The 24,793-nt window shown below is 36.8% G+C and overlaps 1 protein-coding gene across 1 annotated transcript in view; it reads left to right on the top strand.

Annotated features, from left to right (window-relative positions):
- Positions 1–24,793, top strand: part of Tenm1 (teneurin transmembrane protein 1) — a 336,137-nt gene that overhangs the window by 198,517 nt on the left and 112,827 nt on the right. The window contains exons 14-17 of the mRNA XM_090327164.1: positions 30–291; positions 2,978–3,245; positions 14,538–14,681; positions 21,549–21,798. Coding sequence (XP_090183290.1) covers positions 30–291; positions 2,978–3,245; positions 14,538–14,681; positions 21,549–21,798 — 924 coding nt within the window. The remainder of the gene's footprint in view (positions 1–29; positions 292–2,977; positions 3,246–14,537; positions 14,682–21,548; positions 21,799–24,793) is intronic.

The following is a 24,793-nucleotide window of genomic DNA, read 5'->3' as shown; positions in this document are numbered from 1 at the left end:
GACTTTCATTTATTTTTTTTCCTTCTTAGCTTTGACCTGGTGGCCATCGGTGGTATCTCTGTTGTCTTAATCTTTGACCGATCACCTTTCTTGTCTGAGAAGAGGACACTCTGGTTGCCCTGGAATCAGTTTATTGTAGTGGAGAAAGTCATAATGCAAAGAGTTGTATCAGACCCCCCATCCTGTGATATCTCCAGCTTTAGCAGCCCTAACCCTATCGTGCTTCCTTCACCTCTCACATCATTTGGAGGATCCTGTCCAGAAAGAGGGACTATTGTTCCTGAGCTGCAAGTAAGTATACCAGCCTTTGAAAATGTACAAAATACTATATGTGTTTGACAGCATAGTGTGGCTAAATTCATTTCCCTATCTTTCCCTATGGCCTTATAATGTTTCCCATCCTCTATGGCCCTTCATGTTGCAAGAGAAGCTTCCAAATATGGTCTCTCCAACACATACTTTCAAGGTGACTAACCAAGGCAATGGGATGTTGTCTGTGGCCACAGAACAGAAAGCTAAACTTGTTGAAACTTGTTGTTTTTAATACACTGTGTGAAGGTATTTCTTTTCCTTTTTTGACACTTTGGCTTATCCTCTCTTGTTACTATATTTGATTTTGGTGCCTGGTGTCTTGTTTATACATTTATCTGATTTGGGAAAGGGTAGGGGAACGACAAAATGGTGAGACAGAGGACAAAGGGTGAACCAATGTAACAGGGATACTCCCAAGACACTAGATTGGAAATGAATTATACAACATGGAAGAGGGAGGATGCTGGGGAGGAGGGGAAGTAGGAGAAAAACAATGTTTGACAAGAAGTATACTTATTCCCTTACATATGCAACTGTAACCCCAATGTATACCACCTTGAAAGTAAAATTAAATGTAAGAAAAAATAGAAAGATAAATTTGCTATCAGGGAAATTAAACCACTAACCTTGACCTAATGGACACTGCGCTCTAAAGAACAAAACCAATTGGTTAAGAGTAGTCATAAAATATAATCAATGAGGGGCGGAGAGTTTGGCCTAGTGGTAGAGGGCTTGCCTAGCATGCACAAAGACCTGGTTTCGATTCCTCAGTACCACATACATACAAAAAAGCCAGAAGTGGTGCTAAAGCTCAAGTGGTAGAGCTCTAGCCTTGAGAAAGTTCAAGGACAGTGCTAAGGCCCTGTGATTCTGAAATTAAAGCTTCTTAAGAAATTCTTTTCTTCCATTGGATAGCTTACATCGTCACTCTTCTTAGAAGCTGTGACAACTCCTCATCTTCTTTAGTAGTATTTAGGAAAAGTAGCTTTTCAAGCCTATGGGATTTATTTTAAAGCTTTACTTCTGCATATTAAAGCTTTATACTTAGGACTCTAAATATTTCGACATTTCTGAGCATTATTTTTATTGAACATTTAATATTAAGCTACTTCAATAGCCATAGTAAAATTCCTTCACTGTATTATAGAAATATATTCATAATAATTGCATGTGGATGCTACCATATACACTCATAGTCCTATGTTACCAGAACTCTTTTAGTTAAGAAAAAGAGATGGTAATGAGTGTTATTAATCTATACGCCAATTCCTTCACAAGTGGCATTGAGAAGTATGAGTCTTATTTCAGTACAAAAGTGTTCAAAATTTTCTAGTATTAGGTATTTCCTTAGGGAAATGAAATACTAAGTTGGAAAATGTCATGTTATATTTCAATACTGTATTTCTGTCTCGATCTGCAAAAACCATCAGTGGACAACTCTGTTATCAAGTATCCAATGCAGAGGAGAAAAAACCCTAGGCAGAGAATGCACAAAAATGGTCTTTAGAAAAAGTAGAATGACAAACTATTCTGGAAATACAAGATGACATGTATTTAGCAATCAATTCTACTAATCCCATTGTAGAGGACAAGGCAGAGGACAATATTCTGGGTTTAAAATGAATCAGAGCACAAAAATGTCCAATATTTATAGTACTTTGAATTACTTCAGAAAGGTTTGTTCTTCACATGTCTTGCTTTGAAAGATGAATGTCATGGAAAACAAGACCCCATTTTAGTTACCATTTGTTGTTATTTAACTACATCTGTAGTAACAAACAAATAAATAATAGTAGTTAATCCAAAGAGCCAAGTAGTATTTTCACCCTGGCTTACATTTAGTATAAAATTGAAGAAGAATGAGGAAGAATTATTCATTTCTCACTCACAGGTGCCAACTGGGAGAAATTTGTTTGTAGTCATTGATATATTCAGTCACAGAGAAAAATGTAAGAAAAATTGATTAAAAATGTGACCTTGAGGTCATTCCAAGCCTCCTAAGTGAATGAATTTGATGACATCAATAAAGATTAATTCTTTGCCATAAAAAATGACTTGCTACAAGATGATTAGGAGAATAAGTGGGAGAAAATCATGAGAAGGGATATCCAGGCTCAAGAAGTAATATGCCCACTACATGATGAATGTAACTCTAACCCCTCTATACATTTACCCCACCAATGAAATATAATAATTACAAATTTTATAAAATATTACCTTAAAAATGACTTTCTGAGCCTACTTCTTGAGTTCTTTTCCTTAGCCTAGCCTGAATAGAAGATAATAGTCATAGTTTTATCTTATGAGTTACAAGATTTGTGTATGTATATATAAGGAAAAGAGATCCTTTAATGGAGCCCACAGCACTAAGTTGCTTGACATTCATCAGTGTCCTCTTTTCAAACTCCTACTATGCATTTTTAGAACTGTAATTGTTCTTTACAGCCTTTCTTGGCAGGGAAAATGAGAACAATCCTTAGGGTTTTGCTGCAAAATTTGAATAGTTTGATCATGTGGTCCCACAAAAGCCCAGAAACAAGTGGCCTGATGTCCATAGATTCCCATTAGGCTCTCTCTTAGTATGTCTCTAAGACAACAAAGCACACAATATCCTTGTCTGTCTGTGATCACTGGTAACAGCCAATTGGGCTATTTTTCCTCTCAGGTTGTACAAGAAGAAATTCCCATTCCTTCCAGTTTTGTGAGGCTGAGTTACCTGAGCAGCAGAACCCCAGGGTATAAAACCCTTCTACGCATCCTTCTGACACATTCAACAATTCCCGTGGGGATGATTAAAGTACACCTCACAGTAGCTGTGGAAGGGCGGCTCACACAGAAATGGTTTCCAGCTGCAATTAATCTTGTCTACACATTTGCTTGGAACAAGACCGACATCTATGGACAGAAGGTTTGGGGCTTGGCAGAAGCTTTAGGTATGTTGAATTAATTTTATGTAAATACTACTAGTTTGCTCACAAAAGAGAAAATACCGGTTGCATGTTAATTTGTATTTAGAAGAACGATTGATTTTCTTCTATTTAAAGGATCTAAGGCTTTTGTAGTTAAACATTCCTTCTGGGCCTCTTTAGTGTTCCCGTTTGACACATTTTTGCTTCAAAAATGTTTTAGTGCCCCTTTCATAATGGCAGCATACCAGAAGAGTCACATAATAGCTGACTTGTAACTGTCTCCAGAGCTGAATGTTGCCTTCTAACTGTGACCTTTGGTGTGACGTTCTTTAGGCCATGTTTTTGGACTTGACATTTGGGCTGTCATTTCCACTTAGAAATTACAAGATTCTCTAGCTTATAGACATCTTCACTTACTATCTTTTATGTCTAAGTTGGTTAGATTATACTAACTTGTTAGTTCAGTAGGTTACATAAAGATAAAAGCTCATCTTCCCTTCCTAGTCCTTTTTGTTTCCTTATTCTCAAGGGTTTAAAATCTAGAATCTTAAAGTTGGCCTGTACCTGAAAAGGTTCTTCAGAACTATGCTTTTTTTAGATATTTAATTTTCACAGACAAGTGATATTTAAGAAAAATGAGATTGGGACTTATTTACCAGTTTGCATATTCTGAAGAATGTTTTTAAATTTAAAACATTTAAAAATGAATTTAAAAAATTGCTATGATCTAGTATATCCCCTAACTACCATAATTTTGTAAAGGAAAGACACTTAACAACAAAAAAGCAAAGTAGTCTTTTTTAAGAATTGATGGTAAACAATCTAACACTGACAACCCAGAGAGAGAATGTCTAACACCAGTCTTCCATTCTTTTGAAAACAGAAAACTTCCTAAGGGACTTGGTAAAGATGTGTGGACCTGCAGATGGAAAAATCATTGATCCTTATTCTCCAGGCAGTATCTCACGGAAATCTCTCTTGGCACACTAGATGTCCATTATAAAACTCTCTAGAAGAGCTGTTTTCACATCCTTCCTTGGAAGTGTATATTGTGATGCAGCTCTTAAACCTGTGACTTACATTTCTTAGAGTATTATTTGTCAATTTCCTTTTCGAGAAAAAAGTACATACATGACAAAAGGATTGACAATCTCTCTCTGCCTAGGAGTCCTTTATTTAAATAATTATCTGTGTTGGACTTCGTGGGAATATAAGGAATGTGAGCAGGTTCCTGAGTTCATGGAGTGTTCCTGTGAACACACAAGGAAATGTAAGAAAGAATCAGTATCAGCAGGCAAATGTATTGTAGTTCTAAAAGGCCAGCATCTGTTCGTTCAGCTCAACAATTCGAATTATTCTTTCTGAAGCCAGAGTCCACTGCTTAGAGTCCCACAATAGTAACTGAGTCATACTTACGAATAAGTTCTCTCTTTTGCTGTACTAACCACCACACTTCTTCAGCTCTCTAATAACTTACGTCTGCTGCCTTATTCTCCCTTGCATTCAGACTCCTTGTGGAGAGAATATTACCTTATGACAGCCAGCTAACACACAGTATATAAATAACCATTTAATGCAAAGCTCTACAATTTGGTCAAGCACCACCAACATTATTGGCCAGTCAACAGGATCCAGTTCAGTCCTAATTCCAGTGAATATAGTGGTTAAAAGAATTCTCTAGGGGCCGGGAGTTTAGCCTAGTGGTAGAGTGTTTGCCTAGCATGCACGAAGACCCGGGTTCGATTCCTCAATACCACATACATAGAAAAAAAAAGAATTCTCTAGAGTCAGACTATTTCCTTAGATTCCAATAATCCCTTCTTTTACTCAATAGATATATGATGTTGCGTAAATAAATCTGAAAGTGCCACAGTTGTTCCATCTATTAAAATGGGTAGTATTGTCTCCATTTGTGATACTTGGTTATCACAGCAATGAGAAATAAATTCAAGCCTTGACCAAAATTCATAAAGTTTGAGTTACAGCAAGGATTTTGTTTAAAACAATGGCAATCAGGACTTCTGTTCTCACCCCTCATGCCAGTTCAATATGATACTTCACCACACCCCCATGGCTGAGTGATGAATAGAATAGGATTTGGAATTTTAAAATATGAATTTGACGTTGTGGTGAAAACCAAAGTTGAAATGTCAGCTTCGGACCAGGCCTAGGCTGGCCTAGTGGTAGAGTGCTCACCAAGTATGCATGAAGCGCTGTGTTCGATTCCTCAGTACCACATACACAGAAAAAAAAAAAAAACTGAAGTGATGCTGTTGCTCCAGTGGCAGAGTGCTAGCCTTGCACCAAAAGTATTCAAGGGCAGTGCCTAGGCCCTGAGTTCGAGCCCCAGGACTGCAAACAAAAAAAAAGAGAAATATCAGCTTAATTTGAAATGTGGGAGTCATGTTTCCCACATAGCTCAGCTATGGGGAATTGGTTTGATCTCTAAGGACTAGAATGTCATCAAAGAAAATAGACTGTTGAAGGACAGCCAAAATGAGAAATGAGTGCTTGAGATTCTACACTAGCCCATCATTTTTTTTGTTTGTAATGAAGCAGACTTTGCATCTGGGATAATACCCGAGTGAAATAATTACCGGCAGAGGTTGCATGAACTCTTTCCTTGGAGAAGTATCAATGGCAACTGATAAGATTGACTAATCCAAGTACAATATTGATCAAGTAGAAAAAGAGTAAAATCACCCCAGGGTTCAGTACAAAAGCCACAATCACTAGTTCATCCGGCTTAAAGATTTTGTTGTCTGATACATAGACAAGACTCTCCTACTAAAAACTCTATGTGAGCTTTGGAAATAATTTGTCCTTAGTGTTTTATACTTTTTTTTATTTCTGGTTATCAATAAGATACAATGTCTGAAAATCATTGTATTTTATTTAGTTTCTCTCCCAACTCAGCTACTTACAAAACAATGTAAAAACTCATTATTGTTAAGTTTATAATGCTGTTAAAATTCTAGAGGCAGCTTATTTAATTTGACAAACTGGCTTGTTCAGGGCCTCTGATCTGCATCCATTATGTGAATTTTGTCAAAATAATTCCCTACGTCCGCCTGTGTCTGCATATATTACCAATGTATAATAATGCATTCTGCCTAGTCTTCTTTTTAATTAAATTAAATTGCAGTGGTTTGGAGTCCTGGAAGTTCAGGAAATCAGCCATCCACCTTTAGTAGTAGCCCTGCTGTAAACAGATCTATTTTTCTTCAAGGTTATTGGCAACAACAATTGCATAATTATTTAGTACAGTGGTTTGGCAGGAAAGTGCTGTTTCTTGGAGAACTAGACTTCCTAAAGGTTCACAACATATAGGAGTCTGTCGAAATTGTGTTAGAGAGAAACAAGGGAACATTAATAGTAATAGGTGCTAAGCTATGGCTGCTTTGTGCACACAAAACATTCCTGAGAACAGTGCTTTAGTGTTCATAAATTTCCCTTCAGTAAAACCTCAGCATGCTGGGCAGCTACAAAAATAGCATCCACTGAATATTTTAATAATAAATGGGTAGTGCTTTACAATTTGCCAAGGATTTTCACATACATTTTCTCATTTTGATCTATATAACATTCCTGACTGGTAGGCATGACAGGATTATAGAGGGGGAAACTGAGGTTCAGAAAGAGAAAGTAACTTGCCAAAATCATGCACACAGCAAATATTACAGCTTAGGTCTAGAGTTCTGCATGCATTCCACTGCTCTCTTCACTAAAATGGCCAGCCTACCTGACCAAAAGCCTGATTTAACACCTCAATGGCTTTCAGTCAGAGAAACTAACCAAGATAGTAATCTTTCTCCATGTCTCTCCTCTCATGAATTCATGATTGTGAACCGAGAGAAGAACTGGTTTATACACTCCACTTTATAGGCACAGTGCCAGGGATGTAGGTTTTGCAAGAAACTATTAAATGTAACCAAAAAACAAAGTTGTGAAAGAATCCCGGAACATCAGCATTCATAAATCTTCATTGTCTGCAATATCAAGCCTTAGGCCAGTTTGTTGAATGCAACTGAGTTTTCACAACTATATGAAATGTTTCATATGGGATATGTGTTGCAATCATGTGGATATGCCTGATAGATATGCAATAAGACTTTAAAAAGAAGCCAATGTAGAGTTTTCCAAAGTTTACAGATGACTAATACTGTGGTAATTACTGTACTTAGTTCAAACTGCGATCCCCACTACCGATTGTGATCTCCATTTGGTGAGTCCACCAGAATTTTTTTTTGTTTTTGGAAAATGTAATGGAATTGAAAAATAGAACAAAAATAAACAAATAGAAAACATCAAAATATGACACTATTAAGTTATTTCCTTGGCAAACTCTCTCAATTATATATCCCTGAATAGTGTTGTATGTGTGTGCATGTGTGTGTACTTGTGTTTTCCTGTATACATTCTGGGTCCCAGTGAACAAATCCTATTTCCTACCGTAAATTTGGAGTAAAAGTTTGATAGCCACTTTTAAGATGCTAGAGCCGAGAAGCAAAAATGAAATAAGGCAACCAAACATATGAAGACATTTCATATATCAGCATTGTGATTCTTCTTGCCTCCCACTTCTTTCACCCACCTCAAGCATTATTCATATAGCTTTTCAAGATTGAGTGACCATATAATTTATGATTCAAACAAGATTCTTTTTGAGAATAAAATTTACTAATTACATCAAGACAGCAGGAAGCTGAGTCATTAACTAGCAACACCTTTCTTTTCATTACAATATTCTGTTCATTTTATTCCATCTCGTTATCGCCAAAGATAGTGTGTTTTCAAGGTGAGTCCATTTCTTAAACCACTTACCCAAAGAAAATTGCCTAACTACTACTAAAAGATAGTAATCTAGATAGTTTTAGTTGGGTCAAGGTAGGTGAGTTTGTGTTCTCTCATTTATTTTTATTGCACAAAAGAAAAACCTGTAGTATAGCCACCCTGACCTTCTTTAACTCTCACAGACACCATTCTCAAAGCCTCACACACATGATGTTCTTCCTACTTAAAATGCTCCTCTCTGCCCTGCCAGTCTCCCATTCAAACATAATGGTGGTATAAAATAATATTAATTCAGTAGGAATTGCATATGTCTTAAATTGTCTTCTACTCATATGAGTCTCATGAAATCTCCTACAGCACCCCTCTCTCTATCAACCATCTCATTGTTGTCCAGCATTTTCACACTGTATGTATCACTACTATCCCATTAGTCATTTAGGAGTGTCTCAGTTTTTTGATCAACTACCATACTGATGTTCAATTAACCCCTATGTTACCTAATGGCCCCACACAAGGCAAAAGATCACTAAGTCAAAGGAGGCACCAAGCATAGGGCAGACTGATTCTGCTATTATGTGGAAATACTACACATCACATAGGAAAAGAAAGTTAGGTACTACTCACAGTTTCAGACATCCAAAAGAGGATCTTAAAATTTCTCCACACAAGAGAGAGTTGACCACTGCTATAGTTCATCAGATAAACTCCTTCTCTCTACATATGGTAACCCTGCTTCCCTCACCCAACGTAAATGCCCTTGTTAAGCTCCCATAACCCACATTTTCTCATTATAACATCACATTTTTGCATATGTATACGTGTATGACATTCCTATTATATTTATTTCTTTCAATACAATCTAAGTTCCATCAAGAGGAAAGTTGTCTTATTGTTTTAATTTGATCTGGTGTGTGTGTGTGTGTGTGTGTGTGTGTGTGTGTGTGTGTGTGTGTACCTGTCCTGGAACGCAGGCCCTAGGCACTATCCCTGTCTTTTTTGCTCAAGCATAGTGCTTTACCACTTTAACCATTGCTCCACTATTAGCTTTGTGGTGGTCCAATGGAGATAAGAGTCTCACAGCTTTTCCTGCCTGTGCTGACCTTGTCTTTGAACCATGATCCTTACAACACAGCCTCCTGTGTATCTAGGATTATAGGCATGAGACACATGCATGTGGATTGTTGCTTTGGTAATGCTCATATCTCCAATGCTCATTAAATCCTGCTAACAGAAGATACATATCTAATTGCGTATGTTTGTTGAATAAGCCAAGAAATAAATAATGGCAGAGGTAACCTCTTAGCCTATTTTGTGTATTGGGAAGGTGGACCATCCCAAAAAAGGAGTATGCAAGTTCAAAAAGGCACTCACAAATGTGTATGTGAGCTCTGCACTTTATTCCGATTTCCACATGACATAGTCTATCCATATTGGCTAGACTTGAAGGGAAAGAAAAGAAATCTCATAATAGTAAGCTTCAGAATACAGGACTTCTTGGCAAAAACGTTAGGTAGTTATTTTTACTTATATGTTTACTTAAATGATATATATAGTTATTTGCTTCTTATTTTTCTCCTACCTATACTTTCTATTGATCCAACTCCCTCATTCTTAACAATAATTTGTTTAGCCCTTTTTTTATGAATGAGTATAGTATAGATACTAAGGAAAGTGTTCCCAAGTGAAATCAGGTGATTCGCTCATTCACTCAAATGATAATACATAGTTAAGAGGGACAATTTTTTCTATATCCATGATAGTTCAGCATTGCTATAAATTAATATCTTAATGAATGAAAGGAGAAAACTATGTGAATATCTCCATAAGTGCTGAAAATACATTCGATAACACTTCAGCACCTGATGCTAAGAATCATACATACACAAAATGTTTCAGACCACCAAACATGTCAAGCAGAGGAGCCACTGGAGTCATTCCATCCTAGACAGAAGAAAATGAGAACTCTGAAAGTACCATTTTTTTCTACATAGCCTTGACCTATTCTTGTCAGGGCCTTCATTTTATTCTTTAGTCTTTTGATTTCTGTTGTTGTTTCTGTTTTGACATTTATCAAGCATTTTTAAAGAATACAAAATAGTTATTGTTCTAGTTAATAACTTCTTTTGGAGAAAATGGTTTTTATCTTTATAGTTACCCTTTCAAATTTCTCCAAATTATTTTTAGATGTACCTTGAGTTCATGAAGGTAACAGGTAAATTTCTCACACTATCAGATTGCTTTTCATTATATAATTCTTTCCAAAATGCAGCTATTATGAATTCTGAAGCATTAGGTAGGAGCCATTGAAAATCATGTGCTTCAACTTGTCAGAATTTGCATATTGACTTCATTGCATTGCATCTTTACCTTGGCTATTTAATGACAATCTGTTATCTTAGCCATTATTGATGAATAGTATACTCATTAAACTGGATGTCAGAGATACTGGGCTTTCTGCCTTCTGGTAATTCTTGGTTCATACACTCAGATAAGTGGAATGGCCATTAGAGTTATTTTTCCTCTGTCAAATAGCTTTGGGGAGAGCTGAATATTTTCACTTTTGTGTAAGCTAGTAGAGTACTTGCAAGATACCTTAACAGTAAGGTAGCGCTCCAATCCTATGTCCATAAGACAGAGTATTTTGGGACTCAATGACTCCTGTTGAGGAACACTTCATTAATATCTCTGTGCAGAGGTGAGAGAGAGAACATTAAATGACAGAAATCCGGATAGTAACATCACAAATGAAGCGCTCCCATGGTTCAAATAAAGTATTTTTTTCCATATCAATGACTCTCAACCTCCTTCTCAGTATATGCACAGAGACATGGGACTCTCCAGCAGCCCCTGGTACATGTACGTTAGGACCCTTTCTTACCTAAGTATGTTCATTTGCATTACAATCTATATTCTGTAGCTCCTCTGAAATACTGATGAGCAGTTATTTTCCTTTCTATTACACTCTTTTTTTCTAGACCCGCTGCAGAGTACCAGAGGCTGAATATGCACCCTACAGTGTGCTGTGCTGATCATCAGACACGATAGGGAATGACCCCCCTAGGAATTGATAGGGTCTGGCCTGCTTACTTAGCTGTGTCTCGAATGTCACAGTAATAGGCAGAGTGTAGTGTCAAAGCTCAGCATTTTTAGCACCAGGCCTAATACAATCACTTTTCCCCACATTCAATTATACAAAGAAGAGTGGGCGTTCAGTGCATTACAGTATGCTTCCATGATAGGAAGTATTTGACTGTTCCCATGTTTTTGGAGAGCTGCTCAACTCTGTGGAGTGAAACTTCTGCCTTCTCTAAAGCCTATTGCAAGTTTTCGGATTATGTCAAAGTGGGCTGCTGTCAGAAAGAAACCTTGCCTTATTACTCTGAGCAAGGAACCACATAGAAAAATACCCTAATACTCAGCCATTCTCATTAAAGTCAGTTCGAGTTCTGGACAAGTCTTAAGTATAAATTATAACTTTATTAGCTCATAGAGCTTTCTTGGGAGAAAGTAAATCTAATAAAAATTAGAGAGAACTTATTAAGTAGCTTCCTTGTTGCTATTTGCTGTGACTGGGGAGGAAAAAAAGGTAATATAATTGTAGGGTTTGCAGCCAATGCACTTTTTTTGTTACGGACTGGAGAGCAATTCAGACTGCAGATAGGAGGAGGTGAAAAGACTATGTGCATCTCATTACCATTACATCAAGAACTCTGTAATTGATGCTTTATGTAAGCATTTCCTGTTGCAAAGTTAGGATGATCTTTAACTGTTACTACAAGGGAAAAAGCAGGTACAAAACCAACATCAGAGGTCACCAGGGCACAGTACTTATTTACAAAACTGTGCAGTCACCTTCCGGAGAAGGTACTCTAGGAGAGCTCAACAGGCTTCCAGTGTACAGAAGGCAGACCCAGTAATTGCCAGGAATACTGTAGGGAAGGAAATGATGGCTGTAAGGGAACTTGTAATTATTGTTGTTGTGATTATTTATTAATCAAGATTTTAAATGTTGGCAAGAGAAGCAGAAACCATGTTAATGTATATACCAACATGGCCCTGATTTTTCCAAAATGAGCTGTATTTGGCTTGTGAGTTTGACCCTCAACTCATAAGATGTAATCTAAAAGGAATGCAATTAGAATCATATTGTCAATATGAAATGAGGATGCTAAAATAATTTAGCATGGGATACTCGATTTGGAATTTTTATTTAGATTTTAGTGTATCAATGACACTCTCCCAAAATTATATAAAAAATTTTATGTAGGTTTGTACTTTCCTAGAAAGACTAGTCCTAATGTTTACCAAATTCACAATAAAATGCTCTCTTACCCCAAATATTCTAGTAATGAGCAATTTTAATCCCCCTTTCTCCACTTTGGTACACAAGAAGGACACAACTAGAAATGAGGAATAATTTTCTCGAGCCCACACAGCTAACTAATACCAGACCTGAAAGTTGAAGATAGTGTGTGCTTGATCTAAAATCAACTCTGTTATTTTAGCAAGCACAGGGAGTATGGTAAGGTGTCAGGAAGGTTATAAATAGCATTGCTTTGTGCCATGAATGCTTCCGATATCCTGTATCCACCCACCTGAACAGAAAACACCATTACACAGATGATCCCAAAATAATGTTCATTTAGAAATTATTTACATTTTATGATAAGTCTTCTACCATCCCTTTTGCTCTCCCTTGCTAATAATGATTAGTTGAGGCTAGTAACAAAAATGGACTTGGCCAAGAGCAAATGGCTCACACCTATAATCTTAGCTAGTCAGGAGGATGAGATTTGAGGATCATGGTTCAAAGCCAGCCTGTACAATTAAGTCCATGACACTCATCTCCAGTGAACCACCAGAAAGCCATAAGTAGAGCTATGACTCAAGTGATAGAGCACTAGTCTTAAGCACAAAAGTTCAGGGACAGTGCCCAGGCCCCGTTTGAAGCACCAGAATTGGCACACAGAAAAAATTAATGGTTTTGCATTCTGTACAGAAGAGATGATGGTGGAAAGATGTATCTAAATTAGGACTGTCTAAAATAAATTGCAAACCCCAGTGGGATGAAAATAAAAATATGAAGCTCTTAACTAAAAAGCATGAAGGGTTTCAGGACAGTGACAATCAATACAGCATTAGAACCATTATAGGATCCTTCTAAACATGAGCCGCCTCCATGAAAACCATCCTCATTCATACTATAATCTTTGATAGACTGGAAAACCAAGAAAAGGCAACCTCCAATTTAAAATTGACTACTCATGATCTAAAAGTTAGATCTGTGCATTCATAATCATGGGGATATTTTAGCTTATCTGTCCATGTGTTTTCACATCTATCCATACACACACAAATCATTTTGAGTAAAATGACAATTTCCCTTCACCCAATGACAAGAATCAAAACTAGTCGTTTTAATTTTTCATTTTTTGGACACAATTGTATTGGCATTACTTATGTGCTTCTTTTCATTACCAGATTTTATAACCAAGTGACAAAACAAAGTCTGAGCTTTCCAAAAGCATCTAATGATCTAGGAGACGACAGGTACTCCAAAGCAGGGTGAAACCACAGATGGGGCTATTTTAAGCTTCCAGGAAGGAAGGATCAGCTTTGAGATATGCCATGCAATGAGCCAACACTCTTAGGCTTATTACAGTATGAGAATAGAAAGCTTTTTAAATTCAGAAAGCAGAAATCTGGGATTCCAACAGGTAAGCAGGTTTACTGACTGGGAAAATGACGAGGACCTTGTATACTTAGGCTATACATATTTCAATAGAGCAGAGACGTCCATGATATCACATTCTGCATTTTCTATTTTAGTGGCATACCAGGGGTCCAACTTTAATGCACAACATCTGTGCTTTATAGGCATTCAAGCCAAGTGCTGGGTGATGTCCCATTGGTTAGATAAATTCAGAAACCCAAACTTAATGTGTCAAGGTGGAATTTGCACTTGCAGCACTCTAAGCAAACCTAGTTCTTTCAGTAGACTAAAGACCAGGTAGCACAGAAAAAATATAAATTGGAGAAATCAATGTTTATTAGTTTCATGTGTAGTCAACTGTTGCGTAAGTGATCGAGTACTCCCAAGCCGAATTCCGAAGTGCATCCTGTACTCTCAAAAGGTGAAAAAAAACTGGCCTTTCCTATGTATCTCCTCCATAGGCTTAGGGAGAAATTAAAATGCTTTAAATTAATCCTGTAACAGGATTCTCTTTTCAGTTTTACAACGTACTCTTTAACCTGAAATCCCAGAATAAAACTTATTCCCATAAATATATGGTACCTATCTACCAACATAATCTATGAACTTACTACTCCACCTACCCAATGTACACTGACTGATTACTTTTGGATAAACAATGCTATATTACATGGAATGCTGTATTACATCAAGTTATAAGCCAAATAAAACTTCAATAACAAAAATAACATGTGCAGAATTATCAACACATGTAACTGTGAAGCAAATAGTTTATAATTTGGTAAATGCAATTGACTCTTTGTTTGCAGTGTCTGTGGGATACGAATATGAGTCATGCCCTGACTTCATTCTCTGGGAACAAAGGACAGTCACTTTACAAGGTTTTGAGATGGATGCTTCTAACCTGGGAGGCTGGTCCTTGAATAAGCATCACATTTTGAATACTCAAAGTGGTAAGCAGCTAAAATTGTATTATTACTGTATTACTCACGCTATTTAATGAATATTAATTGAAGAAAATGTGGGAAAGTCCAAGAGAAAAAGAATCACCTATAAAAACACCACTTATCCCAGCAGCAGTGACTCAACACCACTTCCAGCTATTTCTGTGTATGTGGTACTAAGGAATTGAACGCAGGGCTTATGCATGCTAGGCAAGCATTCTACCTTTAGGCCAAACTCCCAGTCCCCAAGCTGGGAAGTTTTGATTAGCAATGTTAACCAGGTTTGATTGAACCATACAATGAGACCACCTAACACAGTGGCTGCCTGAGACACTTATGGTGTATGAGTCCATTCATATATGCCCCAATTGTATACTCTTGCCCCTTTCAAGGAAGATTATAAATTCCATTTCAATTTGTTTGCTTTCTAACTGGAAAGATCCAGGCACAGATTATAAAATGTCAAGATTTTTTTTTCTGTTGTCAAAAGGGGAGCCACAGTTTCAAAAGTACAAAAACGAAAGGGCAGATGCCACTTATTAAATTATTAGAATTTTTTGTTGTTTTGATTTGAAAGAGTTTGACATTTTAAGCAGCCATTATTTTCCACTCACTTTTATTGGCATGTATGGATTGTCTGTTTCCCATGCTTGTCATTGACATTAAACACAAAGTGGGAATGACCTCAATGCAACCAGCCCCCCAGCTGTGTGTTCCCAGTCCAATAGGCTCTTATCATTTGGTTCCCACAAAATTCAGAATAGGGAAGCCATTCAGATAGCTGGCCTTAGGGGCCACTTATTTCACAAATGTGTCCTCTGAATTCCCAATAATTACTTTTTAGGTAACAATTACTTTTTATGTACCAAGGCACTTTTGGCTATGTTTAATAGCTTTGTTGAAATACAATTCACCTGATAAAATATATCAATTTTACAAATAGATATCATTTTTACGTTATTTGTAGCTGTGTTAGAACCACCCAAATCCAGTTTTAGAATATTTTTACCACAGCAAAAATATCATACACTTTCCCAAAGCCCCACTAAAAGCTCTTTCTTTATCTTCCTGATCATTTTGTTCTGAGAAAAAAAAGCTTTGCTCTGAATAATATTTAAAGTAACATTTGTTCATTTTATTACTGATCTATATTGGCATGGTATTTCTAACCAACTGGTCACACTCATCGGAAAACAGAGCTGAAGCTAGTTTTTCCATTCCACTGCAGCCTGACCTTAGACATAAACAAATGTCATGGGACATTTATGAAATCTAAATCCTACCCCCAAAGGCAGTTTTAGAAGTAGGAATATTAAGTGTGAGGAAGCAGCTTGGGGGACTCCAATTTAGAAAGCAGTGCTCTTTTCCCTCAGGTCAGTTGGTCTTTTCTGACTGATTAAGGCAGGAGAAAGATCTTCCAAATTCCCCTTCTCCATGTCCTCCCCCTTGGGGGTGGCTAACTCTTTAGGAAACCTGCTTTTTTACCTGAGACACATAGTAGAAACAATCTTCCTTCAATTTGTTTCCACTGGTGAAAAAAGACATCTATAATTAGATTGGATGTCTGCTGCCATTCTATTCTTCAGTTTTTCTTTGCTTTTGAAGGCATTATGTAGTGGGTAGTTTTCAGTAGGCAATGTTTGCAGCTCGTTTGCTATTTCAGCTGCAGCAATTATATTTACCTGACTGTTAACTGGTTTTTATGAAGAATTGTCCGCAATATTATGCCTAATATATACAGACTATCCTTTCACCAAGATAAAAACACTAGGAACTTGTGTGTTCACTATTATCTCTTCACGACATATTCCTTTTTTAATGATACCAAATCTAGTTTTTTTAATATGTATTTTATTGTAATTGATAGAAGGGTTACATTACATTCGCCAGACAGAAGGTGCATTGCTTCACAAACACTGATATCCCTTTCTCATGTTTCTGTCCCTTCATGACATATTCCTTTTTTATTTTTTATTGTAATTAATAAAAGGGTTACATGATATTTGCCACATAGTTAATGATATATTCTTATAGTGGTTATAGAGAAACTTGATTTTAAAATTATTTTAAAAAATGTGTACAGAATTCCACTCCTTCAGAGCCCAGCGTGTCTTTTTATCAAATGTGTTTCCTATTACTCAAATGTTTAAGATCATTAAAAAGAACAATCCAGTACATTAATTAGGCATCATCTGCCTGAAATGGATAAAGAACTTCTTTAAAACAGCCTTCATGATTTGCTAGTAGTTTGTCAAAAAAAATGGTTTTACTGATAGGGGAAGTAAATTCCCATTGATCACACTGGCATATCTCCCAGTTTGTGTTTATATCCTATCAGTCAAGCAGTAAGAGAAATATGAATTGTGTCCCTTGTTCATAAGTCTGAAAAACGGTTTCTTCTTTGAAATCAGCATAAACACCACCCACTGGCTTCCAAAGAGAATTTTCTTTTAAGCTTATTTAAAAGCCTCAAACGAAGGTAGCTGGAAAGTGTGAGTAGTGTGCTTAAAAGTGTGCTTACTTCTTTTTCTACAAAACAGACAGCTTTCTGGTAGAAGAAGTGAAACATGAAGATGAAAGTGTGAGCATGGCACGTTCTGTAGGATTTCACTGTTGACTATGAACATGACACCCTGTCCTTAGCAGGAAGTTGGTCTTCATATAAAAAAATGTGTGTTTTCCTAGGATCTTTTGATTCTATTTTCAAAATCAGAATGTATGGCAGAATAAAGTGGAAGGGAGGCAACAGTAATTGATCAAGATTCCCAGAAACATAAACAAAGCATTTTCAGGGCAACATTTTAAAGAAAGATTGGTGTTTAAATCATTGTTGCTCGATGGTATGGACTGGTTCTATGTAATGGAAGGTTAAACAGATTCTTGAAACAACAAAAACACCCTTCAAAATGATCTATTTTTCCAGGGCAGTACAAAAGGGGTTTGCCTATTTTTGTTTTGATTGCTTCAGCTTTAAACAGAAATGGTAATTTCACTACATGGGCACTTTAGTACCTTGCATGAAAGCAAGACATCAATTGTCGAGATGTAATCAGAAAGAACATTGCCTTATGTTTTATTTCCTTTAATCATTCTTCTTTTTGATGGAGTACTGGGCTTTCTAATCGAAAAGAGGAGTTTTAGAATTGCAAGCTTAGAAGAATGGGTTAGAATAGCCATCTTTAGTTTTTAAATTGCCAGGAGCCTGGTAATAACATGTCATTTTGAGGGTAATTGTTAACTATACTGTTATATTGATATAAAAATGGAGATTTACCTGTAAAAAATAGATGTTAATAGCAAATCTTACTATTTCCAAACTAATAATTGGAAATGTTTTTGAATAGTGTACTCTAAAGCACATTGCTGAAATACTGACATGTTACATACTGCTTTTCTCATTTATTAAGGTGCATATCACAGTCTTATTGCTAGGATATTCAGTTCCCAATCATCTGAAGATTTCCTTTCAGGAATGTTGTGTGACTCTCATTTCAGTCCTTATCCACCGCCTCCTGGTTCATTTAAATTGAAATATTGATCACACCTCGATTAAATGTTTTCCTGAATTCATTCCTATTAAGATTACTTAACTATTCCAAGTCTCAAATTTTCTTAAAAGCTATTAAAATTACTATTAAAGGAGTAAAATAGTGATCCTCAAGTTAGCTCATAGTTCTATAAAAAAAAATGTTGACATGGAAGGTTACAGGTAGAAGGTCATTTGGAAAATTATATGTTTAAAAAGGTGGCCAGGGGCTGGGAGTTTGGCCTAGTGGTAGAGTGCTTGCCTAGCATGCACAATGACCCAGGTTCAATTCCTCGGTACCACATACATAGAAAAAAGCCGGAAGTGGTACTGAGGCTCAAGAGGTAGAGCTCTAGCCTTGAGAAAGTCTAAAGACAGTGCTCAGGCCCTGAGCTCAAGCCCAGGACTGGCAAAAAAAAAAAGGTGGCCAGGCCAGGTACTGGTGGTTCACACCTATAATCCTATGTACTCAAGAGGCTGAGAACTGAGGGTCACGGTTCCAGGCAGGGAGGTCTTTGTGACTTTTTTCTTCTTCTTTTTTGGTTGTGGGGCTTGAATTCAGTTCCTGGTTGCTGTATTTGAGGATTTTTCTCAAGGCTAGTAATATACCACTTTGAGCCATAGCTCCAATTCCAGTTTACAGGTGGTTAATTAGAGGTAAGAATCTCAGGGCACTAACCTTCAGCACAAAAGCACAGGGACAGTGCCCATGCCCAGAGTTTAAACCCCAGGTCCAGACCTAAAACAATAACAAAAACTGTAGACAGAATCACCCTAAAATAGAAAGCCCAAAGTATATACGTTTAAAGCCCAAGATTATGTGAAGGGTGGGATTTCTGTTTCCCTGAGGGCCTTTTCCAAGTGTATATTGGTGCCCTGGTATGTATGTTTACCCTTTTATTTGTTTTATTTTCCCCCAACAATGTTCCTATCTCAGACTAATCAATAATTCTGTTGTAAGGCTTTGGAACTAAATGCTGGAAGAGAACAGAGGAAGACATTTTGGAAAGCGTTTAGGGAGAGTAACAGGCAGTCCAAGGAGATAAATAGCAAGAGGCATGAGAAAACGCATAGGGCTGTTCATTGTAACTGCATTCATTCATTTGCTGTCAGTTATTTCAATCTGATGCATTGACATGCCTTCTCACTACATGGATGTTTTCCCTGCCCTGGCTCACTCTGGGCTGACTTGAGCTATTTAGTAAGCAGTCCTTGTTCCTTGGATATTCTGCCCAAACTCAGCAGGTTTTCAAAATCATTAGGATGTGTACAAGGAAACAAGCGACTAAATGCTTATATTCAACATTTACTGAGCACTTATAATGACTTGGCCACATGGATTGGCACTGAAATACAGAAAAGAATAAGAAAGAGGGTCTGCCTTCAAGGAGGCCTTTCAGGTTCTAATGGGGAAGACAGAAGAGTAATGAAAACTGTTTCATACAAAGTGATAAGAGTTGTAACAGAGCTTTGGAAAACAAACTGCAGATATACAGAGAATGACTGACTTCTTAGTGGAACGGGGAATATTGGGACAGAACTTTGTAGGGTAGGTAGAAGTTCCCCAAGCAGACAACATGGGGAGGGCATTCATGATAGAGGAAATAAATCATGGGTGCCTGGGCTCGGAGTATGACTTTTTGGTAGTGTGTTTACCTAGCACACATGAAGCGCTGGGCTCAATTCCTTAGTACTATATACACAGAAAAGCCTGAAGTGGTTCTATGGCTCCAGTGGTAGAGCACTAGCCTTGAGAAAGCTCAAGTATCAAGACCCTGAGTTCAAACCCAGGACAGGAAAAAAAGTAATATGTGCTTTAAAAAAAGCAGAGAAATGAATGTGTGTAAGACTATAAGTAGCTTGCTAAGGCTGGATCACAGGATACAAATGACAGTGCAATGAGATAGGAAGGAGACTGGAGAGGTAGGAAAGGGTCAAATCATGAAGCACTTTATGTACATTAACAAAATGGAGGGCCTGGAGTATGGCCTAGTGGTTAAAGTGCTTGCCTAGCATGCACGAAGACCCGGGTTCGATTCCACAGTACCAACATAGAAAAAAGCCGGAAGTGGTGCTGAGGCTCAAGTGGTAGAGCTCTAGCCTTGAGAAAGTCCAAGGCCAGTGCTCAGGCCCTGAGCTCAAGCCCAGGACTGGCCAAAAAAAAAACAAAACAAAATGGAATGTGCCCTTTATAGGGGATATAGATGTCTTGAATGACATTAAGGGCACAGACAAATAATCTCTGTGGCAGCAGCATGGAAAATGGTTTCAAGGTGGACATGCATGAAAATCAGGAGACCAAGAAGTTAACAACAACTGAACTAAAGTAGTAATAACTGGAATGCAGAAGAAAAACTTAATTTCAATATATTTAAAGGATAGGCTCAATGGGAATTAGAAAATAATTAGGTTTAGAAAATGAGAGGCAGACAGTCATGGTAATGATCAGATTTCCAATTTAGGTAACTCTATGACAGAACTACCACTTGTGAGATCAATAGAAAACACAGGAGGAAGAGAAGCATTTGGAAGAGATAGTAGAAAATAATGTTTGCTTATTATTTTCAAACTTCTTTGACTTTGAGGTACCTATGGGGTCTCCAAGTAAAGAAATCTAGTAGGAAATTACATATCAAAATAAAAACTCTGGATGAAAGAAAATTTTATCATATAGAGATGGGAGTTAGAGTTGTGGGTATGAACAAAATTTACCAAACAAAATGACTTCAAAGCATTTCCATAAGTCAGTATCTCTATTTCCTGCACTGATAATAGTGAGATGTAGTCCAAAAGCGTGGAAAATTCAAGTCACTTTCACATATCATTGAAGTGCATTCTAGCAATAGATTTTTTTTCCTTCTCAGAAAAATAGATTACCTGCCCGATTGTGTTTTGCTAAAGTTAATATTAAAGTTGACTGATACTTGCTTTTAAAGAATCAGTTGCATACTGTGGGTAATTTGAAATCAGACAGGTGTGTGTTAGGCATCAGGAGAGAATTCAGCCAGAGATGAAAAATTAGCCACAAAAGATTGCCAGGGCCCAGAGTGAACAGAATATTATTAGAAGTTAGTTATCAAATGTTTTATAGAGGTGTCTACAATTAACCTTAGGACACTTTGTCTATCTTCCCTCTTCAAAGATACACAAACTGAGGCCAAGTATTATATTACTATTTTGTGGTTACACAGTTAAACAAAACTAAGGGCAATGTGTTTCACTCATGGGCTTTCCTATTTTGGCCAAAATTTCTTATTCTCAACAAGTAGAGCCAAAGTTGAATTTTACTGAGATTGATTGTCATGTGGTAACTGCCTTTTTAATTCTCTCTTTTTTCCCCTTGTGCCTAGGAATCATACATAAAGGGAATGGGGAAAATATGTTCATTTCCCAGCAGCCCTCGGTCATAGCAACTATAATGGGTAATGGACACCAAAGAAGTGTAGCCTGTACTAACTGCAATGGCCCGGCCCACAACAACAAACTCTTTGCTCCTGTAGCCTTAGCTTCAGGCCCTGATGGTAGTGTGTATGTTGGTGACTTCAATTTTGTAAGGCGAATATTTCCCTCAGGAAACTCTCTAAGCATTTTGGAATTAAGGTAAGTCTCTTCTAATCTCTACCTTTACTTGGATAAAGAAAACAGCAAGAATAAGATAACATGAAGAGACAAGGTATTGCCAATAGGCCAGCAAATTCATTTGCCCACAAATGTACCACTAAGTTAAGATGCAAGGATAAGAATAATGGTCAATAAACTAACTCCTCCTGTGAAGGAGTCTTTGAGCACTGCTTTGGAGAACCATTAATTGTTGATATCCTGTATGTAAGGGACTCCTCTACATACACTGCTGTCACCGACAAGGATCTCAATACTTCCTAGTCACTACACAAGTTAATAAATACTATTTCATTATAACAAGTAGAAACATTTCCAAATCCAAAAGGTTACATATTCATATATCCAATTTTTTGAAGGGGTCATTTGTAAAGAAGAAATGGAAGTCTCTTCTTTCATGGCATAATAATGAAGGAAGGAGCCAGGCAAGGTGGCTCATGCCTGTAATCCTTAGCTACTCAGGAGGCTGAGATCTGAAGATCAAGGTTCAAAGCCAGCCTGGGCACAAAAGGACCTGAGACTCTTATCTCCAATTAACCTCTAGAAAATGGGAAGTGGGGATTGACTCAAGGGTATGGCTGTAGCCTTGAGCTGAAGAGCTCAGGGACTATACCCAATTTTAGATCAAGCTCCAAACCCCCTCAAATAATAATAATAATAATGGAGGAAGTACTAGTTCTTTACCTATATAAGCTTAACTCCATGAAGATTAGAAAACATTCATCTTCAGATTTTCTTTTACTTTGTAAAATTTTGGAGTAGGATGAGTCTTCACTAGCCTCTTGCTTGGCAAGTTTACGGCCTTTACCACCCACTTTACCAAAACCATCTGGGTTATTGAATTCCTTATCATCCTTTTTAAAACTTTGCATATACTACTTCTACTAAAATGTTGCATTGTATTATTTCCATATGTGCATATAAATCAAATTCACCCTCTGCATTACTTTTATCCCTTTCTCACTTTTTGTTATGACTTCAATGGGTTACATTACTCTAACAATGCACAAATGTAGTTTGATTATATTTACCCCCTTATTGCCTTCTCCTTTCCCCTTGCCCTCTCCAACTTATTCTCCAAATATTCCCAGATTTATGTTCGCTTCTCTCTTGTTGTTTTTAGATCTAGATTCTACACACAAGAGGAAAAAATACAACATGTCTTTCTGATTTGTTTTGCTTAACATAATACCATCCAGTTCCATCCATTTATTGTTTCCTGAAAGCAATATAATTCCATTCTTATTTTTGGATAAATAATTCTTATATTATAATATATATGTTATATATGTGCATATATGTGTATATATATAAAACACATACACATGTTATATATTTGTATGTGTTATGCACTTATGTATGTGTGTTAGATAACATATATATACATATATATATATATATATATACAAAACCTTTTCTTTATCTATTCCTCCATTGATGGGCACCTGGACTGATTTTGTAACTTGTCAATTGTGAATATTGCGGCTATAAACACGGGCACAAAAATCTCTATTCCACATTGACTCCTTCAAGTATTTACTCGAGTCGTATAGCAGAATCATAGGGTAGCTCAACTATTATTCTTTTGAGAAACCTCCATGCTGATTTCTGTAGTGACCATACTAATTTCAATTCTGACTAACAGTGTGTAAGACTACCTTCTCCACACATGAACACCTTTCATAGCTAACAGCATTTGTTCATGTTTCTTTGATAATAGCCTGGGATAAGATGGGGTCTTAAAACAATTTTGATTTAAATTTTCTTTATGGCTAAGAATGTTGAACATTTCTTCATTTAATAATCTTTGAATTTTCTCATTCTCTTCTATATAGTTTTTGAGAACATGGAGAATTTTAACCTTTCATCAGGACTTCATATTTTTTGTATTCCATGTAACAAACTTACAGATTACAACTAAATCTCCTCCATGAGCTCAAAAACAGTAATCAGGAGAGCAGATAGGTTGATAGAGCAATTTCTATGTACAAAATACTATCAAATACAATAAGAACACACGAGAAGCCTAGGTCATTATTATTTAGCACTTATGTTCACACTAGCATGGAAATTTGAATTTGTAAGTCCATTCCTTGAAATTTTTCAGATTTTCATGCTTGCTTTGAAATCTACCTTCCTTTTCTCAGAGTAAGTTATTCCTTTACACCTAACGGGGGAAATCTAGTCCCAAACCTCTCATCCATTTTTCACATTAATTCACTCCAGTTTTAATACATTTCTTAATTATAATTGCAAACGCTGTCACAGGGAAAAAGCTGTTAAATCCCCTGGCTAATAAAAATCAGACTGTAAAGTTAAGACTTTACAAAGACAAAGCACATCCAGAAAATCTAGAGAGGCATTACTTCATAGTACCCTACCCTAATCAGTGTTCATGTACCTTATGACATCATAGTACATAGGGAGTTTTCATCTCAAATAGTATATCTCTTTGGGCACCTACTTACTGGAAAGTCAACAGGAAGGCCAAAAAAATGGCTGCATGCCTGAGTTAAGAAGTGATTTACATAATAGACTACACTGTTTCCAAAAACCCTAGGGGTTGGTCTACCTGCTTGATGCCAAACATGGATGGGAGCATTGAACAATTCATTCAATACCTGAACATTTCAGGTTCAACATCTGAACATGCAGATATTGGCTGTGAACTGAAGACCTTGCTTAGAAAGTTAACCTTATAAGGGACATACCATTTCCTACATGGCTAGTTCCTCAAAGGAAATATAGTAATTGCTGAAAGGAAAAGTAATCAAATTACCTATGTAAGCAAAACAAAACATTATATTAACATAAGGAAACCCCAGCTAAGCTTAGTCCCTTTTTGTAATTTAAATATAAGTTTACCTAAGGTTGAGAAATTGTCATTCACTGACCATATTCTCTCTTGGTCAATGATCCTTGACAGTTCACAAATTTGCATCTTAGTCCCCAGGATCTTGTAAACTTCAGCACAAAT

The sequence above is a fragment of the Megascapheus bottae genome, chromosome X (assembly GCF_031878675.1).
Source record: "Megascapheus bottae isolate mThoBot1 chromosome X, mThoBot2.hap1, whole genome shotgun sequence".
Classification (NCBI taxonomy): Eukaryota; Metazoa; Chordata; class Mammalia; order Rodentia; family Geomyidae; genus Megascapheus; species Megascapheus bottae.
Note: the sequence above shows the minus strand (reverse complement) of the source record. Positions and strands in the feature narration are given on the sequence as shown.